We start from the raw sequence: 16208 nt of genomic DNA on the forward strand, positions 1-16208 counted from the left end.
GCAGCCTGAGTTTACTTGACGTGATTTAGCTATTATTTAATCGGGACTTTTAGTTTCTTGCCCACTTCTAGCCAGCCCTGAAGCTGTATCCAGAAGTATTGCTGCTTTGCTAATTTGTTTTGCTAATCATTAAATGTATCACAAGATACCAACTAAAAAAAGAAAAGGTAATGTGGTATGACCTGCCCTCTGAGTAGGAAATTGCAGGACCCATAGTGGCAGGTAGCTTTGGTGCACAAAATATTTTCATTTCAGAGAAAAACATATTTTTCATAAACAAAATCAGAGCAACTTGCCCTGACCCCTTCTTTCCACCTTATAAGGTCTCCCAGTAATTCATCCTGACCTTGATTCATTTGTACCACACGTTCCCTGTAACCTATGGGGTGCAACCACACAGAAGGCATTGCCTGACTCCAGCTACAGGTCAAGTTGCTGAGCTGGCAACCTTCTAGATCCATCCCCTAGGTACATATGGGTCTAAACTTTCCAAGTACCTAGATCAGGAGTTGAGTCCTTGCGCAGGGAATGACATCTCCTCCTCGCTTTCCAAGGCTCCAAGCTCAGGGCACTGAGAAGGATGCCCTGTCAACCCCCTGCTTAACCTAGTTCCTGGACATCCTCTCCCTGGAGGGAGCTGACAATCCCAATTCAAAATCCGCAAAGCTAGAGCCCCTCAGAAGGAGAGGGGAAACAAAAGCAGACATCCAGTTGGATCTGGCTTGTGTAGCCTTTAAATTTTGCTGCATACAGCGAATGGCCAGTTCAGTCATTGCTAGATCTTCTGAACACAGCTGACTCCAGAGAGAATAAAGAGCTCCAGAATACTCTCAAGGATGAGGACTCTTCTAAGACCATCTGAGACCCCATGTCTCTCTCTAGTATGGCTTATACTGGTAACAACGAAGGAAAATGTTTTAAGGGCAAGGTGATTCAGGGCAGGGACCAGTAATGACAACTGTGGCAGATAGCTTCCCCTTCCTCTTTCAAAACAAAGGACGTATAAAAGCGTAATAGGATGGAACTAAGCAGAGGAATATCTAGGCTAAATAGCAAACGAAATGATCTCATGACATTTATTAGGCTGGGGACTTGCCGCTCAAGAGGGATAATGGTGCCTCCATAAAAGTGCTTTTTCAACAGCACTTAATATTTCACTGAAAGGAGCCACCTTGAATTTATGTATCTGGAAAGGGGGCAGGATAGGACTCCCCATCTCGGCTCCTGTCATAGGCTAGACAGGGAAAAAGCCCTTCTCAGGTGCTTTGTATCAAAGTGAAACAGAATTAACCCAAAAGATTCTGTTATAACCACACTTTAGAATCATCAGGATTTGGAAAAGTAAACTTCCTTTTATGACAGAAACAGCTACAAACAAACAGGCCCTTTGGCATGAACAAGGTTAGCTGAGAAAAATACATGATAGACTGTTATCTGTAATGTAGAATTGCTTAGACTGTAGTTAGCATTTAAAATTGCCTTTTTTCTCTTTTTTTTGTTTTAAAGGACAAGAATACCTTTCTGAAAAGCATTGTTTAAAGCAACAGTTTTGAGAGCACTTGTATGTGTACTATTTACAAACTATGTTGAAGTCAGAAGTTAGCAGATATGTGTGTCTCACACCTTTTTTCCTCTCCAGAGAGAATATGTGCTTATGTATTAAAAGTTCTCAGGAAACCCTAGTTTCATTCCAATTTTTCCTACGATGTTTATGGAAAGCATAATTGCTCATTCACTACACTGATTATTTTTTTTTAGGGGGCAGAGGATGCGAACAGCAGAGACAAGCAGTCAGCAACACAAAGAAAAGGCAAGAGAGATAAATGGACAATGTGACATTTAGGTAGATAAAATCACATCCAAAAGATCAATATAGGAATTCTTAGGAGTTACAAGAACAAAATATTTTCCCATTGATTTCTTATTTTAAACCATTAACAGAAAAATGGCTAACGGTAAATACACTACGACATCAGTAACAGCACCTCTACTGTGGATTTTTTAAAAAAATATTTGTTTATAAAATCAGTTTTTGCTAACAAGATAAAGACAAGAGTCACCATGCAGACAGCCCTAGCTGAATGGTATCCAGCGTGAGGGTGGAGTTTTTTTGTTTTGTTTTTAAGACATAGATGGGATTAAGTGCAGTTTTAAAAGTAAAATTCCTCTTAAGAGTTTGGCTGTTCTGTGTATTTTATTAACACAAATACAGTACCTGGGTTCACATTGTTCCAATAGCGGCTTTTAGAAAGAATCATAAAAATGTTCAAATCCCCTTTTTTTGTTTAAATTGACCAAATGGCACCTATTTGCCTGAAGCAATAAAGTAGACCGTGTTCACAAGATAAATCGATAGAAGGAAAGAGAGAGGCTGGGGTTTCAGCTGAAGTTAGGCTGCTGAATGCTGACATTATTGATTTTAGCTAGTTCAGCTGGCCTTGTAATTAAAATGTAAATTTGAGAAAGAGATTATGTCCTGACAGAAATGGTGGGATTAGGGGGAGATAAAAGCCCCTCAGTGAAAATTCAGAGAAAGAGCAAGCACAGGTTTCCTCAGCTGTGTGGATTTAGACGAAATCTAGCTACTTCAGATTCACTTAAGTTTAATTGAAAAAACAGAGATAGAATATGAACAAGTATTATGGACTTCAACTTTCCTGAAAAAAATATAATAATTTCTGTTTCCCATTTGTTGAATCTTAGTCAAGCCGGATGTATGCGATTTATATTAGTACAGACACTCTTTAAGACTGTCAGGAAAATCCAGCAGTTCAGGTACAGCATTTCCCCATTTACCCTCTAGTGTGCTCCTAATGAAAAAAACCTGCATGTATTTCACTCAGGAAGCACAAGAAGCTTTACTGCTAACTGAACAGAACTTTGCAAAGCTTACTTCATATGGACTTGCAGACCAGAGGGTTCAAGTCAAAGTCTGGGGCATTGCTTCCAAAGAGCTTCAGTGTTCCCAGGTCAGTTCTGCTATACCTCTTCATGCACAAATGTGTGCGTGAACAAAATTAACATAGGTGATCATATGGTAGGAAGATTTCATTATCTCCGAAGGTTCTGCTACTCATAAGGGATGGAGATTTGAATTATATGTCATCCCTGACAGATATCTGATCTTTATGAAGCCATCACAAATTAAAGGAATATTCAGTTGGTTTTTTTTAATTGGGATCAAATTTCATCTCTCTCTACCTAAAAAAAATCAGTCTCTTTTCTTGTTAGTATCACTTCATCTACACAGAACTCTAAAATGAGGAAAAAAAATTATCTGTTACGAACAAAACCTTAAAAGTATTCATACAGGGACAACAGTGATTAAAACTCTTACCATTTATTGTGGTAGAAAACTTCCTCTTTAATTTTAGATAGGCACAGTTTCTTATCTTACTCTTGAACTCCACTAAACAAATTGCTGTCTGCAGCTGCTAGGGGAGGATGCTGAAATGCCAGAGATGGCTTTAGCAAATATTCTCACAGCACACATAAGCTGTGTGTGCACTCAAAGCAACTTATCACATGGACAACTGCACATATTAATATTTCTGTATAAATTACACTACTTTTAAAAAGTCATCAAGGGGTCTTTTATAATCAGAGGTTTTAAACAACCAAAAAAGATGACCCCAGTGCCTTTGAATGCAGCTATGCTCATTTACATTTGTCCAAAATTTTAGAATTCTACTTTGGAAATTCAAATTAAAGAAAAAAGGTAACGACTATATGAGTTAACTAGAAGAGTTCATTAACATTACATAAATACTTTGTTTGGCTTACTGGAATTACAGAATATGTTAATTTGTTATAATGTTAATTCTCATTAATTAACCCTATTTATTGTTGTTTTACAATCATAGCTAAGAATCAGAATGAATCAAAGAAGCAGAGTTTAGATGAAAACCTTTCTACACCTTACATCGTGATCTTTTAAAACTTCTTGCTTATCATTTTGCAGTCCCTTTTAGATGAAAGCCTTTCTACACCTTACATCTTGATCTTTCAAACTTCTTGCTTATCATTTTGCAGTCCCTGGCCATTGTATAGTTCCTATGAGGTACACTACTACCGCAAACCACTCAGAATTATTATCAGCATCCTGTGCAGTGACTATTAATTTTTAAGAACTTTAGTAGGAATCAAATATATCCCTCGTCCTGTCAAATTTTCTGGGAACCTTATTTACACAGAAGGACCTTGCCTGAGAGTGAGGAAGGGTTTGCACGATCAACTGATTAGGATGCATCAGAAGAAATCTCTACAATCAATACTACTACATGGATGTAGAAGTATTTTTTTGGAAGTGTAAATCATGTTTTTTAGTAAATGTGCAAAGTTATCTTCATTCCAAATACTGTATTATAATAAGTTTTACTCAATTATGGTCTTAAGTGTACCTATATAGAACATGTGTTTGTCCATATACATATATATTCAAAACATACTAATATAATGAGGCAATCTCACTTGTAAACTTATAATTAAATAATTCTAATGTTGTATACGTGAAGAAAAATTGAGACCACACAACACATACTTGATTATAGCAGTTCAGGACTGGGGTCCTAACTTCAGCGCTGAGTATCTGTTATCTATACATTTACGGTAAATCAATGCATGTTATTTCAATCATGTAACAACTATGATTTTTTTTTGAAGGATTTATAGTCAGTTTAATAGAAACCTTATTCTAAATACTAGACTCTTGTCTAGGGAGAAAAACACAACTGTGTGTTAATTGTATTTTCCAAATTTGGGAAAAAGGAACCCAAGTTTCACAGGGCAGTGAAAGGTAAGTAGATAATTCTGCCTGTCCTTCCCCCTGCAAAATGTGATTTGTTTTTTCCCCTTAAAGAAGTCAAGTAATACCCACAAGTCCTTATTTAGCCTAGATAGTGTAATTTTAAGTCTCAAACTCAGTTCCTGAGAACTGTGTTTCATACGCTCTGAAGTCTGCTGGTTTGTTTTCGCTGTGGTCTCCACTGAGCTGTTTCTCCATGTAAAATTGTTCTCCATGTTCTTCACATGCAGGAAGAATTCCCTCAGGAAGTTCCTGAGATATGGAGACCAGACAAATCAAACCAGACTAAAAAGTTATTAGGCTTTTAAAGCAGAACCCAGACAAACTGAGAAATCATTGTAGTAAGGAAAGAAAAAGCTTAAGTATAATTTTTAATTCCCATTTAGCCAGTATATGTGTGTCTATTTAGCGATTCAACAGTCATTAGAACCTCAGCAACTTCATTGCCAAATAATGATGTCATCAAAACCATTTGTTTTCATTACAACTAAGGTAGGGCACAATCATTTGGTTAATCACGGTGATGCACATTTTTATGGCCTGTAGCTGATGAAAGCAATTGGCCAGACTGCTCTTCAGACATACCTCTCGCCCCAAATAAACCCGCCTTACATTTTGTTTGAAATATAGCTACCTATTAGCAACAGAAGCTGCTGTACCGATCCCACACTCGTGTTCTCTTACTCGCATTGAGTCACACTTGAGTGAAGTCTACTTCATGATCATTGCCATGATAATCAAGCTCTCTCCTGTGGAAGCCCAGACTTGATCAACACCCTACCATTTTAAAAAGCTATTACAAAATAACTTTTAGTAAGCTTTTCAAATATGCCTACCACCAGGGAACCTTAATCAATCCTAATAATAGAAAACTAAACAAAGTATTTTCCTAAAAGACTAATAAGCACTGAAAACAAGTCTTTCACTGAGTATTTCAGAGATGTTTAGATGTTGTAGTTAGGGATGTAAACTCAACACTTAGGATTTGTGCTTTTTCCCTGTGATTTCCAGAAAATTTTCATGTGTACTATTAAAAAAAACACAGAATGAAGGAAAACCTAACTGTAAAATCAACAGATAATCATTCTGTATCAACAAAATCTGTTAGATGCTTCTATGGAGGAAAAAAGACCAGTATGAAAGCCATAATTTCTTCACAGGTGAAAATAAGTGGTTTCTATTTTGCCTTATCAACACTTGCATATGTGCTCTTTTTGCCATGTTTAGCTTTAAATCTATTATATAGAACAGCAAACCAGCCTTTTTATGGGAGAAACTTCATTTAGATGTAGGATGAAAGAGCACGTTACTATTGCATGCAGTAACTAAAACCACTTTTTTCCTACTTCCTACATCAAAAATGAAGGAGATAAATAGAGCTAAGAAAGAGTCAGCACAGTGAAGCTACACAGCAACACATGCGGTTAGATAACAGGCAAAGCTTCAAATTCAGTGCCATTGTTCTTGGTGTGACACAGATGAAACATTAGCACTTGACCACATGAACAAAAACATTTAAAAGCATTTAGAAAATCTTTTCTGCAGGGAATAAAAGAATCAGATTCCAATAAATTAATTACTAATTTTCCTATTTTTTTAATCCGTAATGATTCTATTATATTCCACATTTCCGAGGCATTTTTGCTTTTAATCATTGTGTCCCCCCCATGTCTTGATAGATGCCAGTCAAGAGAATAAAACTTTTAAAAACAATATGCATGGAAGTCTGCTGCTTAGGTACAGATTAGAGTATACCTGGTCAATACAAGCAAGTGCAATCTTCTGAATAAATGCCCTGAAATGCATGACTTTTACCGCTTCAAATCTGAAAATTCAATCATGCATTAGTCTATGCAGTACTTCATTGTTATTTCTAATACAGGCTTTTTAATGTTCAGAGAAAATGCAAAAGCTATAAAACCCCCACACCTTTAATGAATGGTCGCAATAGCAAGTTTATTCATGTTTTGAAAATGCTCAGCGAGAGCTGCACTAGATAGCTCGTGTAGCCTGAAGCACTCCTAATTCTATGTAAAAAAACAGGTGGCGACTCCTCTACTAAGGAAATAGCCTGGTTTTGTACACCTTATTTGTTCACTTGGGGTATAAGCCTTCTTTCCCATGTTGCTATGACATTTCATACTAAAAAAAAAACCCACCTACTTAACACACAGAAAAGGCATGACCCAGACACCATCAGATTAGGAAAGGCAGTGTGGGGACATCTAACCCACAAAGGCACATCACTCTGTGATGGGAAGGGGGAAGAATTTCTGAAATGGATAGAACTAACCCTTGGGATTTTAGAACTGCAGCTTTGATCCCGATATGAAAGAAATCCCAAGCAGGCTTTAAGATGCAATGTGAACCACTGAAGTAGCTATCAGGGACCTAAAAACATTTTGGCTTAAGGCTCAAATACAAGAGAAATAATCTGATTAACCAGATTTGAAATAATGGTTTGTGTTCTTAACTGTACAGTCATTTCTCATGTAATTTTGGATAAGGATGAAACTGCTTCCATGCTAATACTCCCAAGTCAGACGGCTTCCTCATCTCACCACTTGTAAAATGGCAATAGCACTTCCCTGTACTTCAAAGTAGTATTGCATAAGTAAGTTCATGAATGCATGCATTGAGACACAGACAAGAATTATGAATTGAGAAAACCCATTAGCAGATGACAGTTGCTGGAGGTGGGTGCTCTGAACTAGATCCGAGAATTGTTCCATTTTCACATGGAAAAGCACATCTCTCAAAACGGATCACTTCCCCATGCGGTTCAGAGCTCAGCTGCAAGCTGTGCCAAGACCAAGGGCAGGAAGGAATCTTTTATCCTGGTGTCAGCACCAAATTCTGTCTCACACAAGAACAACGTCAGAAGCTGCACAGTTCCATCCCTTACCTTATCCAACTTAAGGCTTTAAGCCAATGCAATTGACAGCTGACCAGCAAAGGCTGGAATGTGGGAAATCTCAAGTGGAAACAAGATTTTCTCTCTCCCTAAAGCTTTCTTTTAAATGAATAATGCCTCGGTTTTTAAGGGGTTAGCAATACTAGCCATAAAAGGGCAATGGATATAAGCAACATGGGTGCAGAGTGCTGAGAACCAGCGTAACCCTATGAAAATTATTTTCACAGCGCTGTTTCTTTTTCAGCCTCTTTAGCAACACAATGTATTTAAAATGGCTCTGCAGTACCACAGGATGGCTAGTCTCTTGTCTGTTGCAGACATCAGGTGCAAGTGTAAATAAGGATTATACAAATGGGAGGTCGTTAAAAGTCTGGTAATGCTAATTTGGCATGACACCCCTAATGGGTTATATCTTCACACTTCAGTTATCTAATCACCTAAATTCTTTTAACAAATTTACATTTCATCTTATACATGTAGATTCAAATTGACTTGTTTAATTGTTCCTCCACCCAAACTGCACCCATGCTTATTTTGCCTTGTATGTTAAATATCATCATCAATTTTGAGATCATCAACTACCTATACACAAATACAACTGCACATGTCTATATACTTATGCGTACAAAACTTCTCGCGTCTCTAAATATTTTTTCATTTTTCACAAACTTTTCAGATCTCAGGAGAACCACAAATACACGTATGTGTCATCAGAAATAGCATCTCAGCTTGAAATTTACCTTGTTGGTAGGATAGTTCCATTTTCCTGAGAGAAGTGAAAGGGAATAAAGTGACTTTTAAATTAATAATTTAAATGTCACGTTTTAACCCATTTTCACAGTCATGTTTTACAACTTTGCCTGTTTTATATAAAAAGTTAATCTGAGGAGCTGTTCACTTCTCCTGGCTTGTTCAGGAAAAGTAACAACACAAGGAAAAAAGCTTTAAATTGTTCACACCTTCTACATAACACTGAGATTTTATTTGACACTGCAGGTTTAACGTTCTAGTTAGAACATACCACTTGCACAGACTTTCATTTTCTTAGCTCAGAGTCCTCATGAACTAAACGCAAACTAAAGAAATGTAGCAAAACCTCACCTGGATTATATTAAGATAAAGCTAAAGTCACTGCTATGATAACTGCACTTGCATATGGAACAAAGAACCATATTTAATTAGAGGGGTGGCTGCCTAACACAGCCAACTCTTGATGACAACATGCTACTATGAAATCAATATATTCTTGTGTATTTTAATATGATAACTCACTTTTCTAAATGTGCCAAAGGGATGCTTATTTTGGTTTTGCTTATTAAAAACACATGCAGAACAGAATCCAGTAGAGCAAATATAGTTCTCCATTTTCCTCATGCAGACCCGAAGTTAATTACACAGAAGTCAGTTGATTTACGCAATAGTTATATATTGGTTTCTGAAATAGATTTTGAGCTAGTAACTGACCACTTGATCCAAGAAAGCACTTAAGTACACAAAGATAGAAGAAAACACATGCTTAAAAGATTGCCTGAATTCTTTTCAGGAATTCTGAATTCTTTTCAGACTTTTTCCTGAACTGGGAGCTTACATAATAACTTTAAATGGCAGCAAGAAAACCTGAACGCCTTCAGGAACATCAAGAATGGTTCATTTCTTTCAAAATGCTATTTTTAACAAACACATCAGGTAAAGAACAGCCAAGTGTGACCATTAGCTCCTACATAACTACATGTACACAAAATCAGAGAGGTTTTGTTTTCTGATCGATTGGCTTCTTCACTATAATATATTTTCCTATCAGCAATAGTTTAAATACAAATTGGGAATTTCTTAATCCATTTTATATAGATTTTTAAAATATCCTTGAGTAGATAGTAGGCTTGTTCTTTTATCCTTTTCCATGAGGAGTAATTCAAATAGCAGTGAAGTATTGTGTTAGCGTGATACAAAGGGTGGTAAGATGCTTTATTTTTTAAAAATGTATGTCCATGAGGAAGACAGGGGTGGAAAGGGAGAGAGGGAATAGATGAGTACATTTCACTTTCAGTGGAAGTTGACAAGCATAAACAGAACTTTCGCATGTTAGGATTCATCAGGCTGCTGTTAAGATAGGAAAAACAAGTTCCAGTGCCTGGAATTATTAAGAAAATACCAGTTTTGGCACAAGGGATACTGCCAGAGGAAGGAAAAAAAACAAAGAACCATAGCTATGTTAATAACTAACCTCATTTGCTCATTCATTTACTATCATACCAATGTTTTTGGACTCTCATTAGCCATGTATACCTAAGAAGCTTTTCACAACTGTCTGGAAGGCTGCTACCCCTCTCTTCCATTATATTCTTTTTTTGAAAGTCCCACTGTTAGCAATAATTAGAAGTTTTTCAGAGTTTATTACAAGACTGAGGTAGTTGGGATAGCCAACATATACTGGTATAATTTTATCAAAATAAAACATTTTTTTCCATGAACAAAAAACCAAAAAGCTGCCCAGTTCCTGAGTTTGCGTCCTACAGCCCTTCACCACTGTTCTGTGTTCTCATCTAACACACACATCCACATTCCATTTCACTACCTCGATACTCCCAGTTCCACTTCACCTTCCCCAACTGTTGGCTGGACAAAGTAAGTGCCTACAGACCGTTTCAAGCAACTCATATGCTAAGAGTCATGCCAAACTACATTGCAGCTACCTGCTCACCAGGGCACTAGTCTAATCTCAGTTCTCTATAATATAGTTTGCTAATTTTCACATTTTTTTAAAGGCACTGAGGAACGGAGACATCTACCTCCTTCAAACAAACTGGAACCAGCCAGTTGGAGTTGCTGCAAGTCCTTAGGTGGGGAACACAGATAATCAATGCAGGCCTTACTTCGCAGGGTGGGGAAGTTAGGTAGGTTCTGGTAGGTTAAGTCTAGATGGGGTAGATGGACTGAGGCAGTAGCAGGACTTCACTCCTGGAGATGTCCTTGAGCTGACCCCAGCCACTACAGGTTATCATTACTGACCATCTTTCCCTGTCTGTAGCCAAATTTGATGGCAGAAGACAGTAAAAAGGTCACTTGAGCTACATCATCTTGAGTTTACACAGGCACAGCCCCTTGTTTCAGCAAAAAGAAACATTTGGTTTATACAGGTAATAGCTGCAGCCTGATTTTTATGATGCAAACCACAGATAAGTTAAAAATAAGCACGAACAGGACTGAAAAAGGCACAACACAGCACCAGTCTTACACAAATACTCATGGAGAAATGCAGGAGCAAGAAACTTATTACAGTGTCCAAGGTTTTTAGCTTCTGTGTGATGGCAGCTACCCTCTCCTTCTCTACAATGTACTGAAGTCTTCTGATTTGCACAGAGGCAAAGCTGCAGACAATAAGCTAGATGTACAAAGGACAAGGAGCAATGCACTGATATTTAATTATTTAAGACGAACTTTCCTGAGTTACTCCCCTCTCGATTTCATAAAAACGCATTATATCTTTATTTAAAAAAAAAAAATCTTTAGAATGCATTAAAAGAAGACAAGATTATATTTTGTCATGTGGTATGTGCTCAGTGGCTGTAATTCTGCATTTGAAGGCTGAGCCCCATTTAACATCTTGTGATAGCAACACCCAAACAAAAAAAAGCCTTCTTTCTGAGCTGCAAGTTGGTCACCCTATGGGAGGAAGTGGCTGCGCATCTCCAACTGCTATTAATGCAGGTACAAGACCTTATCCCATCTCACCAGACAGTTACCAGTATTTCTAAAATTCAGGCTCATTTATAGCTTTACTTTGCAATCCCTTCACTCCCAGTATGTTTTTAGCACACTTACAAGCATACAGGGTGCTGCTTCTGGCTCTAAACTACAGTGGAGCATGATGGAAAGAAATAAGCTTCCCGTCTCGGTTGCTCTTGCTCCTAGAAAGTATTTGTTTATCTAGAGCCAATCGCTGCTCCCGTATCTATGTAGTGACTTCCTCATAGCAGTCAGAGATTACCCACACCGCTGATCACTTTATTACTTCAGAATGGCTGTTTATTTACTTTAGTGCAGCAGTAACATGCAGGGATAAAGCTCGTCACAGCTGGGCAAACTCACCATATTCCTTACGCAGGTGGTCTGGAATGTGGGGCTCATAACCTTCCTTCTCAGGGACCTCCACAAATTCATCTTCGTCCTCCTCGTCGTCATCGTCATCCGAGGCTTTCATCTACAGAGATATTTTTGATGTTTTTTTTTTAAACGTGAAGGCTGCTTTTCATTTCCCTTCACACTGAAAATATTTTGCAGACATCTTGATAGCCCTACTGAGACTGCTCTATGTCGAAAGTATTTCCCTAATTATGTATTTAATCTTTACCTAAGATTAGGCCTTTGCTTAACATTTTATCTCTAAAGCCATACTCTATCCTAAGGGCTTCTTTAAAGCCCCTTTTATCCGTTAGAACACATGCAGTTGGTGAAGTCTGAGAAAGTGTGAAGCTATAAAATAAGACCAAAGAATCTTAAAATAACATCAAGATTTTGACTTAATGAGCAAATTATAGCCTTATCTCTTCTCCTTTGGCTGATTTTACTCATTTAGCTGCACCCAAATAGTCTGTGGCATGTTAAATAGTACCACAAATTGTTTAAGAGCTCAAAACCAGAGCAGGCAAACAGGAGGGGAAGCTGAGGGACTGGCAAGCTAATACTGACCAAACTAAGAATATTCAGATCTGTATACTACAGTGTTTCACTGTGTTCCTTCACAATAGCACTAAAACTAATTTGATACATTCATTTCTTTAGAGGTCCCTTCCAACCCAAACTATTCTATGATTCTGTGATTTCTTAACTAATTCGGTACATCCTAACCATTCACACCATGAGACTGCACACATTACTATGGTCAAGACCAACAAAACGGGGTTTTTAAAATGTGCACTTGGTTTATATTGCAGTCTGAAATTGAATATCTATGACTAGCTGAAAAATAGAAATGGAGTTCCTACTAACTAACAACCAGGGTAATTCATTCACGTAAGTGGCTTCCTATATACCATTTCAGCTAGATGTGCCAGCAAGTCTCTACATTTTTTTCTAAGCTTGTTCCATACCTGAAAATGAACTTTTCTTTTATACTACACATAAGCTAAAAGAATCTGTGCCACCTCAGACATGGCCTGTACTATCAGAACTTTAAAATAGCAAATGCCAACTACCCTAAAAAGGCAGCAATGATGAAGGTTTTATGCTTTATTTCCTTTGCCCACCTTGGGAGTCACCTAATTCTTAACAACATAATTTGCATATTATTCTGTTTTTGCCATGCACTTTCACAAGTCTAGGAAATAATAAGGGGTATCCACTAAAACCAACCTTACCACAGTTTTTCAACTCCACTGCAGCAAGCCAAAGCAATAGATAAGGAATGGTATCATTTTTACTATTTTCAGCCATGTTCTTTACTTCTCTTACTGCATCTGACTTACGTTGATATTCATATCAACTACTCATTGTTACAAACACCGGAGGATACTGCAGGTTTTGCCTGCAGCAGAATTTTTCCCAATTTAATTCACTACTCTAATCGTGTGTCACAGCTGCACAGCTGAGTTCCTTTAAATCATACATATATTCTGAAGGCAAAAAACCTAGAAACCAATCTTGGTTTATTGAATGTAGTTAAAAAGTTAAAATAAATAATTAAAAAAATCAGCATTTCTTTTTGGTCAGTATTACTTGTAAGCTGGACTGAACTAATTTTTAATAAAGATCATTAATTGATATTAACACACATATTGATACACTTTAACATATAATGAATGGATGGTACAAGTTAGACGTACAATTCTTCCCTTTGTTTAAAAAATGACTTTGATTTAAGAAAGCTGCAGTTCCAGTGGAAAAAAAGTAAAAAAAAAAAAAAAATTATTTACTCTCCTGACGAATAGAGTAGATTTACTACGGCATTCTTACCAGAGAACATCTAATTAGTCTTCATTTTAAAATAAAGTCCCAGCATAATCATGTTTGAAAGCACCTTGCTGCCAAAGACAGGTAGCAACCACAACGTAGTCTCTTCAGCGCAATTATGACTACCTCGAGAGCTGCCAACCTTCAGGCTGTGCTGGAGGATCCTGCACCCTACTTTACTTTTTGTTTCCCACTGCAAACATTTTTCCTCATCGAAAGGAAAGAAGGAATTCAGGCCCTACCTGGCACGGCCAAGACAGATGCACGCAGAACCTGACCTTCCCAGCAGAAACCAAAATATAGAGTTCTAAAGCAAAGCAAGGGTCAAATATTCTACCGCCGATCACAAACTCGCAAAGGCACTAGACATGAAAGAACATCTGTGTTAAACTGCAACTTTTAGAAGACCTTCCCAATGGCCTTTAGAAAGAAAAACATCATCAGGTTTTGTACCCTGCACAATAGGAGAAGGCTAGAGATTGAAGAGAAGTTGGTTTGTTTGTATTTTGGTTTCAAAATTCTGCTGGTGTTGTCATCCCCTTTTATCTGTTAGGGGCAATTTAATTAAGTTCGGAAATAATATCCACTCCTATTTCTCCAGCTAGAAGCAGGGCAACATCATGTTTTCCACACTCAGGTTCCATTTCTCATTTATTTATTAAAAAAGATTTCACCAAGCTAAAACTTGTGATGGATGATAGCCTACAACTTTGTGCCATAATGTAAAAGCTGACTAACTTTCACATTATAAAACAGGGAAAGTAAATTCAGTGTATTTCCACAGTTTTTACTCAGAAGTAGTCTGTAAACAAATAAACAGCAACAGGTTTAAGGAATTGAGAAATAATGTCAAACTAGTAAGAGAAAGAAAACTCAGTTCAGAGTGATCATTTAACTTAAATTGCCAGATTATACCTAAAATACCCGTGGGTATAATACAAGTACTCAGGTGCATGGCATATCTGAGGGGACTAGGAAGAATTCAGAAGAGTACTATCTTTAATTGAAATTTCTCCTAATTTGTTCACATACTGTTGGAGGCACGTCACTCTCTGCACATTAATATACCAAAATTCAGTGGGCTTCACTAATCCTCAACTTGAAAACTGCATTAGAAGCAACTTTGCTGTCTTACCTGCATGGTCTGAAACTTTAAAGCATGTGAAAAGCCTGACGGAGAAAAGGCATAATCAGATGCAAATTCACTTTGTTTAGGTACAATCCATGAACTGTGCATTGAAGTACTATAGAAAACATTAATCATAGGAAACTGTAATTTTTGTTATCAGTCTAACACTAATCAAAAGGGAAACCTGTCACTACTGCTGACCTGTGAAACGTCCCAATTATACTCTTCGGAAATGACAGGAGCACTTAACTTCCTCACTGAGTAAATGACGACGATCAATCAAGTTTGAATAACAATGAGCCACGGAGCTGAAAATTATTTTTTGTATAGAATCTACCCAGGAATTTATGAAAGGTGAAAAGCAACCCAAGGTTTTAGGGGCATTATGGCTTTCAGCTAGTGCAGCGCATATCAAACACTAAACAGAATTTATGTGTTTTAATTTTCTAAAAGGTAGATGTGGACTTGGTGCTACAATGCATAACATATAATGCCAGATTTTAAATATGGGGGTCATTTTCATAAAATATTATGCTTATTGTTCACACCCTTGAATTTCCCTGGGGTCTTCTATTAAATTTAGATTTCCTGTAAAAAAAATTAACTGCTTAGCTAACTATAAGGAATTAAGCCCCCTTTTCCCTTCAAACAGACATAAAGTCTTTATTTTGATATATTTTTTAACAAGATAACTTACTTATCTTTTTATTTTTAATATTTTAAAGTCATCACCGGTGGAAATTCAAAAAGTTGCATGGTAGTAGTGGGTAGTTATATCTCAATTTACTTCATTCCAGTGGTTCTTCATCAGAACCATCCCATTTATGCTGTTTTGTTCCATTCCCTTTCTACAGAAAGGAGGAGAGCTCATGGGCAACATTATTAGTCAGAAAAGTAGGTTTGTTTTTTTTTAATTCCACTTTTCAAACATGAAGAAAGCCCCAAAGCAAGCTCTACAGATGCAGTATGAAAGTTCAGCCACCTATTAATCTACTTTTCCACTAGAGGTAAACTTCTTCAGTCAATTAAAAAAGAAAGAACTCAACAATCCACAATTAAATCAGAAGAAATAAATATTTAAGACAACATTTTGAGTGGCAGAATTAGTACATTATAATCTTTTAGGAATGAGTGGTTAGGTACTTGCAAACAAGAAAAATGAGACTATGATAAAAACAAGCAGTATGCCATATCTGAAGGGAAGTATAAGCTCAAATGATAAATACTACGATGTAAAGCTTTTCTTGTAGTGTACAGAATTAAATACCTGTAAGATAAGTAGTCACGCAACTGCTTGTTTCTCAATAACCTGTCAAAGAACATGGGAAAAAAGGTCCTGTTCTCAAATCCATTCTAATTATCAGGCGATACGAGGAAAGTCACTAACACAGTTTGGCAGTCTTACCAGAGAC

At 37.1% G+C, this 16208-nt stretch overlaps 1 protein-coding gene across 1 annotated transcript in view; it reads right to left on the reverse strand.

Annotated features, from left to right (window-relative positions):
• Positions 1-16208, reverse strand: part of UVSSA (UV stimulated scaffold protein A) — a 64665-nt gene that overhangs the window by 24953 nt on the left and 23504 nt on the right. Inside the window, exon 8 of the mRNA XM_009285440.2 lies at positions 11808-11919. Within this exon, the coding sequence (XP_009283715.1) occupies positions 11808-11919 (112 nt within the window). The remainder of the gene's footprint in view (positions 1-11807; positions 11920-16208) is intronic.

The sequence above is a fragment of the Aptenodytes forsteri genome, unplaced genomic scaffold, assembly GCF_000699145.1.
Source record: "Aptenodytes forsteri isolate BGI_AS27 unplaced genomic scaffold, ASM69914v1 Scaffold88, whole genome shotgun sequence".
In the NCBI taxonomy this organism is placed as follows: Eukaryota; Metazoa; Chordata; class Aves; order Sphenisciformes; family Spheniscidae; genus Aptenodytes; species Aptenodytes forsteri.